We start from the raw sequence: 21,504 nt of genomic DNA, 5'->3' as shown, positions 1-21,504 counted from the left end.
CAATCCTAAAATCTCTTGCCCCCTACTTCTTGCCATTTCTTTTTTGAAATACATTTTATTGATATCTTTGTTTTTACATTGCTTAAATTTCCCTCTATATTCCTTCCTTTGTCCTTCTGGATACCCATCTCATAATAGTTTTTTTAAAATCAGCAAACCCAGTCAATGTGTTGAAAAAATTTGACTATATATAATATTTTACACTTATTGACCCTCTTTTGCAAAGGAGTTACAGGAGGCATTTTCTCACATTTCTTCTTTGAAGCTCTGCTTATTCTTTGTAATTTTGCAACTTTCTTTTTTTTATTGTTTTGCCGTGATTCTTTCCAATTACATTGTTGTAGTCAGTGTGTATGTTGTTCTCTGAGCTCTGCTTACTTCTTTTGCATCAGTTCATTTATGTCTTTCTATGCTTCTCTATATTTATCACATTTATCGTTTAATTACAGTCATATATTAAACAGCTTGTTCAACCATTCCCCAATTGACTGGCATTTACTTTGTTTCTAGTTCTTTGCTACCACACAAAATATGCTATGCATATTTTGATATATGGGAAGGCTTTCTCTTTATCAGTTACCTCCTTGAAGTGTGTGCCCTCCTGTGGAATCTCTGAATCAAAGGTAGACATTTTAGTTACTTTAGTTGCATAATTCCAAATTGCTTTCCAGGATGATTTGTCCAATTCCTAGTTCTATCAGGAACGCATTAGTTTGTGCCTGTCTTTCCACAACAGTTCCAACATTGACTCTTCTCATCTTTTGTCTTATTTTCCAATTTGCTGGATGCATAAAATGTCAAGGTTGCTTTGATATGCATTTTTCTTATTGTTGATTTGAAGCTTTTTTCATACGGTTGTTAATAGTTTGCAATTTTTTTGAAAACTGCGTTCATATTGTTTTGACTTTGTGCCATTTCTGACCTTTAAGTACTCATCATTGGGTAACTTCAACAATCCAATTTCTTCTCCTCTTCTAGGCTTGCTTAAGGTCATAAAATCAAGGTGATTTTATAACTGCACGTTCATGGTATACTTGACCATTTTTGCTTCTTAGCTATTTTTATTAATTCCTTATCTTTTTCTACATAGTGAGAACTCCAAAGCTTTTCTTCTTTTCCTCTGCCACCAACTATACCACACTCCCCATACTTACAATGGGGATTTTCTTGAGAATATTGAAGCTATCCACATGTGAACTCCCTTAGCTCCTCTCTAACTTTCCTGAAAGCCTCTCAACATCAGCACCCTTTCCGTCCTCTTCTTCACCAATTAATGAAGATATATCCTCTTGACTCACTAAAGCCAGTCCTTCAAATTGTATCTTTGATCCTTAATCTGATATTCAACCTTTCCTTTGCCACTGACTCCTTCTTATGTACCTATAAATCTTTTCAGGTAGCCTCAAGCCTACAAAACCCTTTGATTTGACACCTTTAACCTTTCCAGCCACTGTCTCATCTTTTTCCTTTTTTTATTGCTAAACTTGAAAAAAGAAATCTATACCTGATTCCTACAATTTAACACTTTCTACTGTCTTCTTAGCTGCTTTTATTTTTGCTTCTGTTTCCTTGATAACTCTTCTTAAGGTGATCTCCCACTTGCCAGATGCGTTTTGTTTTGTTTTGTTTTGACCATTTCTTATCTTCTTTGACCTCTTTGCCTATTTTGACAGTGATTGCTCTTCCTACTAGAATCTCAACTCTCCCTTAGCTTCAGTGACACTAGACACTCTTCATTCTTCTACCTTTTGCTATTCCTTCTCTGTCCCTAATGGCTCCTTATCCTCTTCCCATCTTTTTAATATGGTGGTTCCTTGTTTCTTGTCTTCCTCCTTCCTTACACCCTACTCCTTAATAATCTTATTCGCTGACATGGCTTCTACTACAACTTCTACACATATGACTATCTTGACTTTTTGTCCTGCTGTCATCCTAAATTCCCATATCCAGAATTGAGTTAATCAAGTATTTATTATATTTCTTCTATGTAGTAGGCACTTGGAGTACAAAAACAAAAATGCAACAGTACCTTCCTTTAAGGTTCCATTGAAAGATATACATAAATATATCAATATATGTAGAATATGTACAAAATAAATACAAAATAGCTTTGAAGGAAGAATGCACTAATGGTTGGAATATCCAATAGGCAGTTGGTGATTTGGGACTGAAACTCAGGAAAGAAATAAAAACTGGATATACAGATCTGTGAGTCATTTGCAGAAGATGAGCATTATACTTATGAACAGACTGATGAGGTTACCAAGTGTGAGGATGTAGAGAGATAAGAGGGCCACAGAAAGAGCCTTGGGAAATACCCACAATTAGGGATCATGAAATAGATGATAAGCCAGCAAAGGAGACTGAGAAGAATATGTATCAAAATAACTGGGAGAATAGTGTCACAACAAAACAAAACAAAAACATCCAACACAGAGAAGAAAGAGTATGTAGAAAGAGAAAGGGTGGTCAGTAGCGTAAGGTGTGTCAGGTTAAAAGTAATGAGAGTTGAGAAAATAACATCCAGTTTAGCGGATGGTATTTTGGCAAATACCATCAGAGATTAGTGGTCACTTCGAGGATAAGCACTTTCTTTGAGTTGCCTGATGAAGTTGGAAGCCAGAATGCAAAGTGGTAACAAATGAGTTTAAGGAGAGAAAATGGAATCACTATTTGTAGACAACTTTTTCTAGGAATTTGGCAGTGAAATGGAAGAGAGGTTTTTGATGGTAGCTTGAGGACATCTTAAAGTTTAGTGAGGGTTTTTAAAGAATGGAATGGAAAAGAATTTGTTAAATATATATATTTTTATACCAAGCTCTAGAGATACAAATAGAAAATCAGTCTGGTTCCAATTTTGAAGAATCTCACATTTTAATTAGGGGAAATAACACATATATGTAGGGAAAATGAAGAGGGCTTCTGCTTCTTAGAGTCCATTAACAGATATGGGAGAGGTGGACATGTTTATATGCAGTGGGGAAATAATCAAAATGGGAAAGGAAAAGGTAAGGGAGAAGGAGTGGGGAGTTAGGTAGTGATTGAGGGGGTAGTCTTTATGAGAAGATCCACAACACGTGTAAAGAGATTATCCTTGGTGAAGAGGGGAGCCACCTCATTATCAGAGACTCAAGAAAGGAGAAAATGGGAGATGGTTATCAAATAGTCCTGAAATGTTGAGAAGGTAAATATTGGAGTTCATGTCAAATAGCATCTTTTTATTCAAGTCCAGGATGAGATCCTCCACCTGAAAAAGTGGGAGAAAGGGGAGGTTTGAGGTGAGAAGAGAGGGTTTGGAATAGTCTTTGGAGAATGGAATAGAGAAGCAGTTTGGAAGCAGTAAATGGATTGACTTGCTGCAATGAGGGTCCAGTTGAGATTAGATAACATAAATTTATAGGATACATAGGAAGCATGGTTTCTCTATTCAGCAGCATGTGAGAAGGAGTGAAGGAGAGAGTGGGAATAATCTAGAGTTGGTGTTTAGCAACGTAATCACTAAACCTGTTACTTCTTATGACTTGGCTGTTGCTATCTGTGGCAACTATCATTCATCAAGTTTCCCCTGAAGTTTTATACTCAGTTTTGCTGGTGAAGTGATTCTTGGTTTTAATCCTATCTCCTTTAACCTCTGGAATATCGTATTCCAAGCCCTTCGATCCCTTAGTGTAGAAGCTGCTAAATCCTGTGTTATCTGGATTGTATTTCCACAATACTTGAATTGTTTCTTTCTGGCTACTTTTAATATTTTCTCCTTGACCTGGAAACTCTGGAATTTGGTTACAATATTCTTAGGAGTTTTCCTTTTGGGATCTCTCTCAGGAGGTGATCAGTGAATTCTTTCCATTTCTGTTTTGCCCTCTGGTTCTAGAATATCAGGGCAGTTTTCCTTGATAATTTCTTGGAAGGTGATGTCTAGGCTCTTTTTTTGATCATGATTTTCAGGTAGACCAATAATTTTTAAATTATCTCTCTTGGATCTATTTTCCAGGTCAGTTGTTTTTCCAGTGAGATATTTCACATTGTCTTCTATTTTTTTATTCTTTTGGTTTGTTTTATAATTGCTTGGTTTCTCATGAAGTCATTAGCTTCTATCTGCTCCATTCTAATTTTTAAAGAACTGTTTTCTTCAATGAGCTTTTGAAAGTCCTTTTCTATTTAGCCAGTTCTGCTTTTTAAAGCATTCTTCTCCTCATTGGCTTTTGGACCTCTTTTGCCATTTGGATTAGTCTATTTTTAAAGGTGTTATTTTCTTCAGCATATTTTTGGATCTCCTTTAGCAAGCTGTTGACTTGCTTTTCATGATTTTCTTGAATCAGTCTTATTTCTCTTCCCAATTTTTCCTCCACCTCTCTTACTTGATTTTCAAAATCCTTTTTGAGTCCTTCCGCAGCCTGAGACCACTGCATATTTATTTTGGAGGTTTTGGATGCAGAAATCTTGACTTTTAGGTCTTCTTCTGATGTTATCCTTTGTTCTTCCTCATCTGAAAGGATGGAAGAAAAAGCCTTTTTACCATGAAAGCATCCTTCTATATAGTCTAATTTTTTTCCCTTTTTTGGGTATTTTCCCAGCCAGTTACTTGACTTTTGAGTCCTTTGTCAAGTGGAGGGCATACTTTAGGGACCTGTAAGTTCTCAGTTCCTCCAAGATGGCACAATCAAGGGAGAGGAGTTTATTCCTCGATTGGCCTGCACTCTTGTCTGTGAGCAGCCACAAGCACTCTTTTCTGCCCAGGATCTGTGAGTATCCCTCTTCACAGCCACCACCAGCTCCACCATATGAGCACTTATCCTTACCCCAGGACCGCCACTCAGGGCTGACATCCAGATCAGCCACTCAATTCCTGGAGGATCTTTAGGTAGAGGGCTCCAAAAGTAAATGTTGCCTGCAGGGCCTGGGCTTGGATTGGACCCATGCCCCCCTCTCACCCAGGTGAAAAAGCTTTCTTACTGACTTTTGAAGCTGTCTTTGGCATTTGTGGGTTGAGCAACGTGGGAACCACAGCTGCTACCCTTGATTCTGATCCCTGAAGCCTACTCCATTCCTGTCCATACAGTGCCGTGAGGCCAAGGCTGGGCTGTGCTCTGCTCCGAGCCCAGTGTGGTAGACCTTTCCTGTCAGCCTTCCAGGCTATCTTGGGCTGGAAATCTCTTTCACTCTGTCATTTTGTGGCTTATGCTGCTCTAGAATTTGTTTAGAGTCATTTTTTACAGGTATGTTATGGGCTATGGGAGGAGAGCTAGAGTAGGTTCGTCCTTCTACTCTGCCATCTTGGCTCTTCCCCATTCATCAAGTTTCATACATTTGAAACCTTGAGGTTGTCTGACTCTTTCCTCTTATTGGTGTAAAATCTTAACATTTGCTTCCATGTAGGTTAGCTTAGTTCTTTCTTGAAAGGCCTTGAGACATTCCCTGAGAATAGGTTAGTCCAGAGCTCAGAATACCTAGGTATAGAGCAGTCACCAGGAAACTAAGGGTTCTCAAAAGCTTAGGTGGTAGGTTGTGATGAGAGCTGCATTCAGCCGAATCAACTCAAAGGGTTCTCTGATGCTGATCCTTGCTGACTATCTCTCTCCTACTGTGGCTGTCGCCTTTTGTTAACCATTGAATGAATGATGAGTGTCTGACCTTATTCCAAAGTTGAACTTATACCCCTTGTAGGGACTGGCCTGAGTCAAACTCAACCCAGAATACTTCTCCTTTACATCTTTTATATTATCAGTTACTAGATCCTCTCAAGTCATTCTCCAAAGCATCTTTCCAATCTAGCCCTTTATCTCAGTTCACACTGTCACCATCTTAGTACAAGGCCTCCTTACTATTCACATGCACTATTAGAGTCCTAACAGTTTTTCTCACCTTCACTTCCTTTCCCTCTCCAAACCAATTTTTATAAGTTACTAAGATTTATTTCTTATGCATAGATGTAGTCATGACACACTTCTCAAATCTTCAGTGAAGTTCAAACTCATGTTTGGTATCCAAGACCCTCTACTTTCTGGACCTCTTCCACCTTTCTAGAATTATCTCATATTGCTCCCCTATATATATTTCACAGTCCTGCCAAATTGGATAGCTCTGTCCCCTGAACATGCTCAGGAATTTCATACCCCCATGCATTTGTCTAGGTTTCACCTGTGCCTGGACAAGTTGAATTCCTACCTATTCATCAAAACAAACTCAAATACTATCTGCCTTCTCTATGAAAACTTCTCCGATTCACTCAGTTATAATGATCTACCCCTTTGGATCTCACATAGCACTTTGTTTTGTAACTCTGATGTATTTTTAAAATTTAATGTTGTATATTGAAATTATTTATGTTTGGTTTTCTTACCTACAAATGGTCTATAAGCTTTTTTAGTTAAGGAACCATATCATATACAAACTTTGTATCTATATCTTATATAACTTTTGTAATTCCTGTAGCAATTAGCATAATACTGTGTACACATGAGGTACTTAAATAGTTGTATTATATTTACTGTATTACAATATTTAAACTCAATTTTTCTACTTGTTTTCTAATTCTAAGTTGTCCAAAGGCAATAATAAAGGGGAAATGCTTGCCTTCAAACAGCAGTTACTATATTTGAGTAGATGTCTTTTATTCTTCAGCTTTGAGCTATTTGGTTTTTAGGTATATTGACCTTGTAACTCATTTATCTGCTTCTTGATTTATATTAAAAAGAAAACTACTTTAGTGGACAAAGACATTCTGTTTTCCCATTTAGATTCCAGTGCCTTGTTCAAGAGTACTATGAGTCATTGAAACTGGGGTTTTACTAAACTTATCAGAGTTTATTCAACCCAAATGATCCTTTCAAAGTAGACACTTTGGGAGAAGTACATCCTTATGCCAAGGATGCTTCAATTGCTCAAAATACTTTTTTTTGGTACTTTTTATTTGGAAACTCTTTGAAACCACTTTGTGATCACATAGTCTGATTGCCTTAAAAAATGTATACTCTATTTTATACTCTGGAATGGTGTTAACCACCTTTTTTGTCCATCTTCTGTACTAGACTTGCCTCTAGATGACTTTTGGCTGTTTCAAAATCTTAAATACACCTTCAAAGAATAGAAATATATTACTATTAAAGATATTTAAAAGAAAATAATGGAGGCTATACAAGTTCCTATTCAGTAATATGTAGGTTATTGAGGCTTAAATTTAACAAGATCAGCCACATACAGGCTTTCTGTCTCCTTACTTATCTTGAACGTTAAATCCTCATAAGTTGGTCATTCACATACTGTCCTTCATAGTCCAAAGGTCCTTCCAGACAAAGAAAACAGAAACAAAATAAGAAATGAACAGCTCTGCTTTCATCTCTGATGATTATCATTGTCTTTCTCAGTGGCCTCTCCATCCCTTTGATTTTCTTTTTTTGCTCTCCACAAAAAAACTCAAGACTTTACTTTTACTTTTAAATAAGAAAAGTCTATGTCTAATGTACAATGTGGGGAGAAATAGGTGGAGTTTCAGAACTTTTCTCATGGATTTTTTTTTTCTCTTTATGGATTTAAGTGTAATCCCAGAGCTTTATGTCATTTTTAAAAAAAAACAAAAAACTTTTGTCAACTTTATTTTGGCCTCATAAGAAACAATCTCTAACAGCATGTTCTCTGCTATAAACAAGGTCCCATTGATGATTCTTTTCAAATTATTTTTATATCATGTACAAAGAAATAAAAGGTCCTAAAATGCTTTTGGTCTTTTTTGTGGAGTTTGAAAAAAACTGGTTTCCTTGCTCTGTAACAGCCTGAAGTAATTCTATTTCTGAAGCAAAACTTACCCTCTGTGATTCTTCTTTTGGAAGCAACCTCTTCCTACTTGAGTTTCCCTGATGAAAGGGCTCCTCCAGTTTTCTGCTTGTTGCTAGTCTTCCTGTGGGCTTCTTTTATTGTTGTGGAAACTGAATTTAGTTCTTTTAAAATTTTTTTTGCTATCTTTTGTTTTTATATTACCTAAATTTGCCAAAATATCTATTCTCCTTCTCCCCAAAAGCCGTCTTAATAACAGATAGTAAAAAAAGAGGGGAAAAAAGAGTCCAACAAAACTAACCAACACGTCAACCAAGTCTAACATTATATACTTAGCTCTATGCCCAGGGTTCTCCAACCCTGCAAAGAAGGATAGGCAATGTTATGACATTTTTTAAAATTTCTTTTAAAAATTATAAACTTAAACATTGATACGCAAAAACATTTCCATATACAATGAGCAGAAAAAGAATTTTATATGAAATTACAAATTTCTACTGTGAATGGCTTGTTTTTAAAGTAAGTATTAAATTTGACTTGCTACTACCCATACTACTCTACTTATCAGTGTCCCTTCTGAACTTGTCTGCTCTCTTCTGTGTATTTTTAAATGTTTTACTGATGTGCTTTTCTTTCTTATTTTTTGTATAATTATCACAACTTACCCACTACTCCCAAAATTCTTTCTCCCCTTCTCCCTGCCAGATTAAAGTCCTCTCTTGTAATAGATAGATAGATATCATCCAAACAAAAGCACTCATTGCCTCTGTTGTCCTGTTGCTCTTTCATCCATTCCCCTCTGCCAGGAAAGAGGAGTACACTTCAATCATTAAGGCCTCTGGAGTTGTGATTAGTCATTGCATCAATAGACTATCTGAGTCTTTCAGAGTTTTCTTTTACATTACTACTATCCTACTATAAATTGTTCTGCTTGTTCTGATCACTTTAAACTGAATCAGTTCGTATAAGTCACCTTAGGTTTCTTGTAGCACAAATTATCAATCACATTCTTGTACCACATTTTGTTTAGCTCTTACTCAGTTAATAGCTCCACTTTTTCTTTAGTTCTTTGTTGCTATAAAAGTGCTGTCATCAATATTCTGTCTTTTTTTCTTTAAGTGAGAACTATATTGGAAATATAATGCAATTAATTTAATAACCATAAATATGTAAATAACTCGTACAATTTTCACCCATTTCTATATTTCTCAGAATTTTGGTAGTATTATAAGAAGTGCAAATTCTGTGCTTTTCTTTTTTACATTTTTTGATTCTGATAGGTAGTTTATTTTTCCCAAAGTTACTTGAGTAGTTTCTTGCCTGAAATATTTTTTGTTCACTTTGGTTAAGCTGTAATTATCTAAATGGTAAAAAATTTGTGCAGAAAAGAGACAGCTAGCTAACAGGTTGGTTAATGCATCTGAAATATTTAGAAATATTCATTTCTAGACAGTGGTACTTGAAAAATTATGATTGAAGAAAAATAATATGAAAGATGAAGAAAATATTGATTTTAAATTGTTAATGAAAAATTGTGTAACTGGCTTATCATATCAACGAGGTATATTTTGGAAGTAGAGAAATTAATTAAAATGTGATATGTATATATATGCATATATATATTTTAAAAATATCAGAAAGAAACATAAAAGGAAACAAATTGTTGGTATATTATACATAGAGAGTTTAGGTAATGTAGTAATATGTAACTCCAAGAGCCAGTATTTCTCCCCAATTGAAAAAATGTAAAAATTTATAGTAACTTTTAAGAAAAAATGAAATGGAGATGTAGGAAGAGTGAAAAAAATAGAGTAGTTAAAAGCTGGATACCGTAAAAGCTGCATACCATATTTCATATATCTATTTAATCTATTTTCTTTTTTGTAATTTATTTCTTTTTAGTTTTCAACATTCATTTCCACAAGATTTTGAGTTCCAAATTTTTTCCCCATCTCTTCCCTCCCCCCACCCCAACACACTGTGCATTCTGATTTTCCCTTCCCCCAATCTGCCCTCCCTTCTATCACACCCCTCCCTTGCCTTGTCCCCATCTCCTCTCTTTTCTTCTAGAGCAAGATAGATTTCTATACCCCATTATCTATATTTCTTATTTCCCAGTTGCATGTAAAAACAATTTTTAACATTTGTTTTTAAAACTTTGAGTTCCAGCTTCTCTCCCTTTTGCCTCCCCACCCATCCCCACTGAGAAGGCAAGCAATTCAATATAGGTTATACATGTGTAGTTATGCAAAAGACTTCCATAAAAGTCATGTTGTGAAAGACTGTATTTTCCTCCATCCTATCCTGCCCCCCATTTATACTATTCTGTCTTTTGACCTTGTCCCTCTCCAAAAGTGTTTATTTCTAATTACCTCCTCCTCCCATTTGCCTTCCCTTCTATCATCCCCCCCACACCCCACTTAACTCCTTGTCCCCAACTCTCCTATAGTGTAAGATAGATTTTCATACCAAATTGAGTGTGCATGTTATTCCTTCCTTAAGCCAAATGTGAGGAGAATAAGCTTCACTTTTTCCTTCCCACCTCCCCCCTTTTCCCCTCCATTGAAAAAGCTTTTCTTGCCCCTTTTATGAGAGATAATTTGTCCCATTCCATTTCTCCCTTTCTCCCGATATATTCCTCTCTCACCCCTTAATTTTAATTTTTTTAGATATCATCCCTTCCTGTTCAACTCACCCTGTGCCCTCTTTCTATATGTATATACTCCCTCCAACTTCCCAAATACTGAGAAAAATCTCAAGAGTTACAAGTATTATCTTTCCATGTAGGAATGTAAGCAGTTCAGCTTTAGTAAGTCCCTTATGATTGCTCTTTCCTGTTTACCTTTTCATGCTTCTTGTGTTTGCAAGTCAGATTTTCCATTCAGCTCTGATCTTTTCATCAAGAATACTCTGAAGTCCTCTATTTCAGTGAATGAGCATTTTTTCCCCTGAAGTATTATATTCAGTTTTGCTGGGTAGGCAATTCTTGGTTTTCATCCTGGCCCCTTTGATTTCTGGAATATCATATTCCAAGCCCTTTCATCCCTTAATGTAGAAGCTGCTAGATCTTGTGTTATCCTGATTGTGTTTCCACAATATTCAAATTGTTTCTTTCTGGCTGCTTGCAATATTTTCTCCTCTGGGAACTCTGGAATTTGGCTACAATATTCCTAAGAGTTTTTCTTTTCAGATCTCTTTCAGGAGGTGATCGGTGGATGCTTTCAATATTTGTTTTGCTGTCTCATTCTAGAATATCAGGGCAGTTTTCCTTGATAATTTCATGAAAGATGATGTCTAGACTCTTTTTTTGATCATGACTTTCAGGTAGTCCCTTAATTCTTAAATTATCTCACCTGGATCTATTTTCAAGGTCACTTGTTTTTCCAATGAGATATTTCACATTGTCTGCTAGTTTTCATTCCTTTGGTTTTGTTTTATAATTGCTTGATTTGTCATAAAGTCATTAGCTTCCATCTGCTCCATTCTAATCTTTAAGGAATTATTTTCTTCAGTGAGCTTTTGGATTCTCCTTTTCCATCTGGCCAATTTTCCTTTTTAAAACATTCTTCTCCTCATTGACTTTTTGGATCTCTTTTGCTATTTGGGTTAGTCTATTTTTTACAGTGTTTTCTTCAGCATTTTTTTGGGGTCTCCTTTAGCAAGCAGTTGACTCATTTTTTATAATTTTCTTGCATCACTCTCATTTCTCTTCCCAATTTTTGCTCTACTTCTCTTATTTGATTTTCAAAATCCTTTTTGAGTTCTTCCATGGCCTGAAACCAATTAATATTTTTCTTGAAGGATTCATATAGAGGAGCTTTGACTTTTTTTCTTCTGTTTGCATGCTTTGGTCTTCTTTGTCACCAAAGTAAGATTCTATGGTCTCATTCTTTTTTCAGTTTTTGCTCATTTCCCCAGACATTTACTTGACTTTTGAGGTCTTTGTCAAGGTCGATCTCTGCTTCCAGTGGGGGTGGGGGATGTACTGTCAGCCACCCGATCTCCCCAAGAGCTCCAGAAACAGTGACTGTCTCTGCTGCTGTGGCTGCTGTGGGTTCCTCTTTCCCCTCACCCCTCTGCTGCCCTGGGGCTGAGGCCAGGCCACTTCACTTTCCCACACTGGTCCCACAAGCTTTTTCCATTGACCTCCCAATTTGTCCTTGGCATTTGGGGGTCCTGAAGTCTGGAAATTGCCACAGGTGTGAGAGATTCAGTCTCCCCAAGGCCTGTTCAGGTCTCTGTGCACTCACCCATACTAGACTGCACTGTGCTCCCAGCATGGCATGATAGACACTTCCCGGTGACTTTCCAGGCTGTCTTGGCTAGAGATTTACTTCATTCGGTCATCTGTAGTTTCTGCAGCCCCAGAATTTGTTTAGAGTCATTCTTTACAGGTATTTGGCTGGGCTTGGCAGGAGCCCTCTAGAAAGTCCATGCTGTTACTCCATCATCTTGACTCTGACCCTTTAATCTGTTTTTTTAGGTGGGATGTATAGTCAGTTCTTTTAGTTCTAATTTATCAACTAGGAAATTTAGAGATAACTAAATTTTCAAGGATGATTTATTATTTCCTATTTCAATATGTATACAACTCAAATGATTATTTAGATAACAGTGCTACTTGTGTATCTAGTTATAGTCATGTGTTGTGACTAACTTCAATTTTTTCCAAGTTTTTATGGCAATTGTTACTTTCGCCATGTTACTTTATAAATATTCTTTCCTCAAAATTGGATTGGGTATACCCCAAGGAAGGAACTGTTTAATGACGCTTTGTAAAATTAGTACCATATACAATGCCTCACATTTATTAGGTATTCAAGAAATATATGAATTTGATGGTTTAGAGTAAATGCATTCTCAGCTAGATATAGGCTCTTATGGATAGTAATATGGCTATGTATCTGGCGTGGTTAAAATAGCATATATTCCCCATTCATAGATCTTCCATGCTGGCATTTTCATCCCTAATTTCCTTATTTATTCAGATTTATAGATTATTCATTTTTTTCTCCCATTGGGCAGTCCTGAAAATGAAAAAGCAAGCAGATAGTTTATTAATAAATATGATTGAGTAAGAATAATTTGATGATAGAAACTACAGTAATAGGACTTCTGGTTACTTCAGTCCTTCCCTGTTCAAAAATAATTTTTCAAAAGTGTTGTCATATTTCTTTTAAAATCTTTGTCTTGTTACCTTATGTTCTATGCCAAAGGTCTAGTCAACTTTAGAACAGAAATTATGCCATTCTAACAGATGATCATTAATTTAACCAGCCAAAAAACCACGTGTGTGCATTAAATGTTGGCTGGTGACATTTCCTTCTAAGAACTTTTCTCAATAGCTGTGTAAATGGAATTGCTATATGTATGACTGAGGTTATTTGCTAATATGATTCTAAAGTGGATTTTAAGAAATGGAGGGAAAAGAAGAAATAAGAGGAGCAAAGAGAGAATTGCAAAAAGGATGGTGCTGGTAGGGACTTCAGAATCCGTGAAATCTAACCCTCTCATCCTACACATGAAGAAAGTGAAACTTACCCAGGGCACTTAGTGCCTTGGCAGTGACACATGGAGTGTCAGCAGTGGGATCTGAACATAGGTCTTCTGACTCCCAAGCCATTGCTCTTTGTACCTTCCTCGGGCTTTCAGGGAACTTTACTTTCATGGAATTCCCTGTTGAAGCAGAAAGCCGTGATGTGAGGTTTGTAATTTTAAGACTAATCTCAGCAAACAGAAGTAGCCCTTCTAAAAAGACTTGTATTTCTATTCGTTGTCTACTCCAATGTTAGTAGGGAAACTAGATTATTAATACTAAAGTCTCCTTTAGTCCTGTTGTTTTTCCGTTTTAGTTTTGTTGTTGCATTGTTACACAAACCACCTGTTAAATTGTCTTTTTTTATCTCTTGAATTTCTTCCTTATACTTTTTGATTGTCCTATTCCTTTCTGCTATTGTCTTCAGAAGAAGGATTTTCATTCTCTCAAAAACATTACATTCCCTGTGGAAAAAATGCAAATTAAAATGTGTAGTAGCTGTTCATTTTTCAGTCTTCCAATAGTAACCTCTGTTGGTACAGGTTTTTGTTGGCGTGGAATACCAGGCAAAGTATAAATTGCTGTAAAACTGGAAAAACATTTGAATGAATAAAGCAGATGTTCTCCTAGCATGAAGCAGATGTAAAACTTGCAAGTGTCTGTCTAATAAAGTATAGCATTTGGTTCTATACAGCTGGTGCCAAGATTACAAATTAATCATGTTGGAATGCATTTTTGCTAATTAGGTCCCCCTCTGTTTTTATATTTTGAGGGGGTATTAAAAAGGGTCGTGTCACAATGAGTCACATCTTTTCTTTCTTTCTTTTCTTTCCCTCCTTGAAAGGCAGTATGGTGTAGTTGAAAGAGCTCTGGATTCAGATTTAAAGACCTCATGATATTTTAAATCAGTTATTTAACCATGAGCAAGTTACTTTACTTTTCAAACCTTATTATTCTCATTTATAAATTAAGTATATTAATATGGAAACTACTTACCTCATCAGTTTATGGTAGGGAAAGCATTTTTTAAAACTTTACATTATATAGATATGCACATTATATTTATCTTGAAGTTGATTTTTCAGTTTTTTATGGATTGTGGTTTTTTAGAAAATACATTTGAAATTAAATTTGACCACATGGATGATATAATGACTAATTTTAGGTTTTGAAAGAGTGAGGCACCTTTTCATATACAGCCTCTAACCCTAACCCTATCAGCTCTGCCCCTAAGACTCATTTTCTTTGTTAAGAAGACTTTCTCCTTCCCCCTCCCCCCAGGCAATGAGCAAGCCTGATGCTTGTCCTTTAGATTGTGTGAAGTATGGATTCTGGAGTAGATGATCTTGAATGTTTCAGCTCAAAAATCCAAATGAACCTATAAAATGCCATAAAGTATCTAGAAACCAGAAAATCAGCATTATTTTTTCCTTCCTATTGGTTTGTTTATTTTACTTCATAGCTTATGTAATTAATGTGTAAAGTTTGGGGCATATAGATTTGAATGCTGTTTTAGGTTTATATTATGCTAGGGCAGGCCTGCACAACCTGTGGCCTCCTGGCCGCTCGCCATATGCCAAAGGATTTCCTTTACTTACGAAAGATGTTTTCCCTCTACAATTTTCGGGGCCCACCCATAATCCTTTGGCACACTGCAAGTGGCCTGCAGGCCAGTTGTACAGGCTTGTGCTAAGGTAATGAAACAGTTTCTTTACAGAGTAGGAATAAATAGATCAATATGACCAAAAATAAGAGCTCAGTCTTTGATCACTGTTAGAAACAACACTTTTCTAACCAGAATGGCCACTCCCTCTGCTGGAAAAATTGTGTCTTTAATGCTTTCTGTATTATCCTTTTTATGAAGAAAGCTGTGGTAATGGAACTAGTTTTGAGGGTGGTTGGTACTTTTTTCATACTTAGGTTGCTATGCTGTTGTTTAGCTCTCAGTAGAGAAGGCAACATCTCATGTGAACTTATCTCCCAAGGACTTTATAAAATCATAGAGTTTCAAGCTGCAAAGGATGCTTCATTAAACTAGACCATTCCCCTTTTTTACATAATGAGGAAACTGAGTCCCAGAGAGAGAGTGTGATTTTTCCAAGGTCATCCAGATTTAAACTTGGTTTCTTTGATTTCAAATCCAGTATTCTTTTGGGTATACCACTCTTCTACAAACCCACTACCAGCTCTGACACTTTTATATTGTTTTTAATCAGTTAAATTCAGTATTGTACAGGGTTATGTAACCAAATCTGACTATATCAAGATATTTTAAATTTTCATGTCTTCTGGGATAGAATGTTATTTAAATATAGTTTAACATTCTTTTTATTCATTTTCTTCCATTAATATTTTTCCACTAAGATGACACTTGTCAAAGTAAGAGTCGTATGTAAAAGTCCTTCCTTCAGTGACAATACCTTATATTTTTAGAGTGAAAAGAAAATTACCCATTTGTGTTGTTAGCATGAGGCCAATATTACTTGCTTAAAAAGTCTCTTTGTAGGCTGTTTGTAGGTGTCATGAGTAATATTATGTGGGAATGTTTTTTTAAATTTGATTTCTCTCTGGGTAGAAACTTTTTCTTATTCATTGGAAACTTAAGTATAAACTAGGTGACTGATCTTCTGGGATTCAGTTTTCAGAGGTTTTTTTCCCCCTTCGTTGCTACTATGACAGTAGTCCCTGAAACGCAATAAAGTCGCAAAGAAATAATAGGTCTAACTTTTTTTTTCAGGAAGTGGAGCGAGAAATATCATTCAGAACAGAATGTGGATTATATTACTCTTATTACAAACAAATGCTACAGGCTCCAACTATCTCAAAAGGTAATTAAATTAATAGAAAGTTTTGCCTCTTGGTCTTTGGGGTTCTTTCAAGTCTAACTCATTTAAAGATAATATTTTAATCAAAATTGTATTTTTAAAAATGAAATTATGGCTATTATATGAGAAATAGATGGAAGTCATTTTAGACACCATAGGGAGACAGAATGATGTACTGGTTGGAGAGTCAGCTTTGGGTCAGGACAACAAGAAGGGCTGGCTTTAAGTCCAGTCTCTGAGATGTTCTGATTGTGTGATGCTGGGTAGTTACCTTACCTTTCAGCACCTTGGGTAACTATTTAAGACAGTAAATTTTTGAACAGTGGCTGATCTGTATTGATAGAAAGAATTTTCTCACCTGAAATTTCCCTACACTGATGAAATCACAGGGCTCGACGTCCTTCCACCGCCCAAAACCTCTCAAAAACAAAACACAACACCACTCCAAATATATATAGCTTTTCCATGCTCATCTTTCAGTAACTCAGTAGGAAAGAAAGCCTTGGCCTTGGAAGAAGTTTTTGTTACCACTTGAACACTGCTTTTAAAATATTTTGTTAGACATTTGCATTCACCTCCCTCACATACACACACACACACACACACACACACACACACACACACTCACACAACTATTGTTTTTGAATTTACTGGATTTTGAATGAAGGGTTAAATTAAAAAGCATTTATTAAATGCCTTTGATTTACACAGCACTGAATATACAGCCATGGGTTGCTGTTGTAATGATCTAGGTGAAAGATAATAAGGGCTTGACTAAGGTAGTCAGAGTGTGAATACAGGTGGAAGTTGGATGGGAATATGAAAGAAGTTGTGGAGGTCGAGTTGATAAAACTTGGCAGTTGGATATGGGAAGTGAGAGTCAGAAAGGATGTAGGCTAACTTTGAGATTGAAATCCTAAATGACTAGAAGAATGTTGGTGCCCTTGAAGGTAATAGGGAAGTTAGGAACAGAGGTGGCTTTTGGAAAAAGATGATGAGTAACATTTTCAACATACTTAGTTTGAGATGATGAGCTTGTGGAGAAAGAAGAGATCAGGGCCCAGAACTAAACCCATGTATCGGGAAGAGAGGATTTGGATAATGATCCCATTGAGGAGATTGAAAGGGAGCAGTCAGAAATGTAGGAAGAGAGCTAGGAGAGAGCAATTGTACCACAGAAAACCCAAGGAAGAGAATATCTAAGAGGAAGGAATAGTCAGTGGCATCAAAAATGGAAAACATCCAGTAAGATGAAGACACTTAAAATTCCAATAGATTTAACAAATGTTACCGATTGGTTGGTCAAACTCATGTAATCCATTAGAAGCATCATCATCATTCATGAGGAATTAACACAGCGGGGGACCACATTGCAACCGGATTAGATGAGTGATCTCATCATCTTGGTGATCTTATCATCTCCTATGGATTCAACCATGTTTACTGCTCGGATGACTCCCACATTTATGTATCTGGTCTTGTTTGTGTCTTGAGCTCAGCTCTTACATCTCCAGCTGTCTATTGAATAGCTCTCCCTGAATGTGTCCTGTAGGTATATTAAATTCAACATGTCCAAAATAGAACCCATTATCTTTTCCTCTAAACCTGACCCTTCTCTTAACTTCCCTAGTTCTGCTGAGGGTGACATCATTCTTCTAATAACCCAAGTTTGCAACCTGTCCAAGTCATCCTTCACTCTTCATTCTCATTCATCCTACCATATCTAGTCAGGGCTAAATGTTGCCAATTCCACCACCTCAACATCTCTCATCTATCCCCTTCCCACTTATGCTTTAGTTATTGTAATCTAAACCCTCATCACCACTCACCAGGGCTATTGCAATAACCTCTTAATTGATCTGCCTTCATCTACTCCCTCCTTACCAATTCAGCCTCCACACAGCTGCCAAATTCATATTTCTAAAGTACAGAGTTTTTACTTTACGTAAATTGATATTATACAAATATGACTATGCCAATAATTCTGAAAGAAATTCACATTCCCCCCCAAACACCTTGTGCAGTACTTTGCTCTCCCTCTTAGATCCTGCCCCGCAGCTTTGCACTCCACAGCCTCCTACCCCCTATCCCCCTCAATACCCCCCTCCCAAAAAAAACCCAAAATAAAAATCCCTTCAATGAAAGCAGAACAGACAGCTGCCACTGCTGCCTCCAGATCAGGGGCTAGGCTTGAGACATGCAGTGCCAAGAGAAGATACCTGTGCCCCACTCCACCCACATGACTGTCTCCCCTCTGTCTGTGCTTAAGTACCATGTATCTATCCCCAGCCTCTGCTGTCCCCTCTGTGTCTGTCTGTCCCTCACGTGTTCTTCCTCAGTTCTGGCCAGGCCCCCACAGAGCTGGCCCTGCCCCCCATGTTCCTCCTTCTGCTCTTGCTTCCCTGTCCCCAGCCCCACATATTCTTAAACCATGTACCAATCCCCTCCTTCCATGCGTGCGTGGCCCCCTTCTACCCTCCCTTCCTTCCTTCTCTTCCCTGTCCATAGGCAAATTCACATTATATAAAAGTTCCTTTACATAGAGGTCTGCATAATGGCCCTTTTAAATAAAGTGAGAACTTATTTTTATTGATCTGACATGTCATATCTTCTCAATAATTCCCCATTTCCCTTGTTTATACTTCTCATTTGGGAAGGGAAGGGAATAAGCATTTGTATGATATCTACTATGTACCAAGTACTATGCTAAGTATTATCTCTTTGATCATTTGGGATTAAAAGCCCTTAAGACTGGTAATTGTTAGAATTTATATATAGTGCTTTGAAGTTTGCAAAGTGCTTTACATATTTCATTTGAGTCTTATAATGACTCTGTAAGTTAGGTTCTGTTATCTCCATTTTACAGATGAGAAAACTGAGATTGAGGTTAAAGGACTTGCCTAGCATCACACAGCTAAGTAAGATTTTTTTTAAACAGAGGATTTGAACTCAGGCTTTCTTGGCTCCAAGTCCAGACTCTACTGCATCAGCTAGTTACTCCTCACAGTCTGACTCCAGCCTGTCTTTATAGGCTGGTTATATATTACTCCCTCTCTTGTACATTCTGCCCCCCACAAACTGTCCTACCTGTTGTTCTTCATGTACAAGATTCTATTTCCCACCACTTTGCCTTTGTATAGGCTGTTTCCAATGCCCAAAAGGTTCTCACTATTCATCACTACCTCATGAAACCTGTCACTTCTTTCAGTGCTCAACTCGTGTCACCTCCTGTAAAAGGTCTTCACTGATTCTTCCAGGTGTTAGTGTTCCCCACTCAGGTCACTGTGTGTGTGTGTGTGTGTGTGTGTGTGTGTGTGTGTGTACATAAACATGCATACACACATATATATACTCAAGTGTACATACATATATGTTTACATGTATACATGTATAAATATATGACTTATGTAATATAGATATCTATGTAACAGAGAGGATGAATATATAGATATATGCATATATCTACCCTACATTTATTCATCTGGGAATTTTTTTTTTATCTCAAAGGAAAACATAAAGCTTCTTTGAGACCAGAGACTATCTCCATTTTGCATCTCACAGAGGGATCGGCATATAAGAATATAGTATAATTATAATATATAGTAGATATTAATACATACACATATATACACATAGTATATATTAATACATACATCTATAGTATACATTAATATTAATACATATATAGTATAATAATAATATAGCACTTTAATGGATGTCTCTTGGGTGATTGATTAATAAATATTTGTTGAGTTAAAGAAACACTTAGCATAGTACTGGGCACATAGTAGGTACTTAATAAATGCTATTAACTTGAATAGTAGTTAAGTGGAATGATGACTCCTACTTATCCTTTTCCCAGAGAAACAACAAAAAATATCCTTTCCTGAATTCTTGGCCATTCAGCTTTGTAAGGCTCTTGATAAGCTGAAACATTAAAAACAAACAAACATAAATCAGCATGAAGATAATCACAACCTATGCACCAACATTTGTGATAGGTGCAGTGGATAGAATGCCAGACCTGGAGTCAGGAAGACTGTAATGGTAATGTAAATAGGAAAATCTTTCCCATTCATTAATAGGCCCATGTGACCTGTTTAGAGGACATGGAGCCTAAATCACTTGTGGTGGGAGGAACTTACTGAATGGGTGGAACAGGGAGGGTGGAACAGAACTGAGAGAAGGTTAATCAGGCTAGTCTGAGCAGGGAAGGACACAGGCTGGCAGAGCTTAGGCTCCTGAGTGTTTGTAGGAAGGTCCCAGCAAGGGTCAGGGAGGCTTGAGAATAACTTTTGCCCCCTGCAGTGATAACTTGTGTTGACTTCTTGGTTGCTGTGATAGATTTTGCTTTCTGGTTCTGGGATTTGGCTTTCTGGTGTCTAAATAAATGTTTTTCTTCTGCCTTCTATATGGAGAGTCTGGTTCTGGGATTTGGCTTTCTGGTGTCTAAATAAATGTTTTTCTTCTGCCTTCTATATGGAGAGTCTGTTATACTTTGTGGTTAAGAACTACGCCGGCATTCATAGTCACCCCCAGTGCTGTGAATATTGCCTTGGTGAGACTCATCTTCATGTCCTTGGGCGAGTCACATCATCCTCTTTGCCTCAGTTTCCTCATCTGTAAAATGAGCTGGAGAAGAAAATAGCAAATCACTCCAGTCTCTTTGCCAAGAAAACCCCGAATGTGATCACAAAAAGTCAGATATCACTGAACAGCAGCAAAAGTAGATGAAGAACTTGAAAAAATCCTCCAAATCAGGTTAATATTACTCAACATTTGACAGCTTCACAGAAAGGTGGATAAGATGAAAGCAATGATGGAAAATGCAGGTTAGGATTAAGAAATAAAAAGGCCAAAGACTTTTAGACTTCTCAGGAACCTTTCTACTTTATGTAAGGAATGCTTTCTTCAGCCAGTGAGAAGGCATTGGATATAACAAACACCAAATACTGGAAAGAAAGAAGGGAGGAGGGAAGGGAGAAAGAAGAAAAGAAATGAATTCTCTTAAGTTGATAAGAAGCAACAAGTTGCTGATGCGGGAGATATTGCAGAATAAGTTGTACATAGTCTGAAGATTGCTTGGTTAAATCAACAAATTAGAGCAAAGAATAAAAAATAACTACTCACATTTATATGATGCTTTGAGGTTTGCAGAAGCATTTTCCTCACCACAATCTTGGGAGTTAGACTGTGGAAATGCTTTTCCTGTTGACAGATTAGGAAAAGAGGCTCTGGGATAGTAAATAGTTTTTGCATGAGAATAAGTCTACTGTGTCTGAGAACTGTGGCTTCTTGATTCCATATATGCCATTCTAGTCATTATTGACTGGTAAATGGGAAATGTATAAAGACATTGATCCTGATTACCCC

At 36.8% G+C, this 21,504-nt stretch overlaps 1 protein-coding gene across 3 annotated transcripts in view; it reads left to right on the top strand.

The window, feature by feature from the left end:
* The window catches only part of DPY19L3 (dpy-19 like C-mannosyltransferase 3), a 97,517-nt gene that overhangs the window by 13,675 nt on the left and 62,338 nt on the right, over positions 1-21,504 (top strand). For all 3 annotated transcript variants that reach the window (XM_072632080.1, XM_072632079.1, XM_072632081.1), the window contains exon 4: positions 16,044-16,134. In XM_072632080.1, the coding sequence (XP_072488181.1) occupies positions 16,044-16,134 (91 nt within the window). The remainder of the gene's footprint in view (positions 1-16,043; positions 16,135-21,504) is intronic.

This window comes from Notamacropus eugenii, chromosome 1, assembly GCF_028372415.1.
Source record: "Notamacropus eugenii isolate mMacEug1 chromosome 1, mMacEug1.pri_v2, whole genome shotgun sequence".
NCBI classification, from domain to species: Eukaryota; Metazoa; Chordata; class Mammalia; order Diprotodontia; family Macropodidae; genus Notamacropus; species Notamacropus eugenii.
This window is presented reverse-complemented; position numbering and strand designations above follow the sequence as displayed.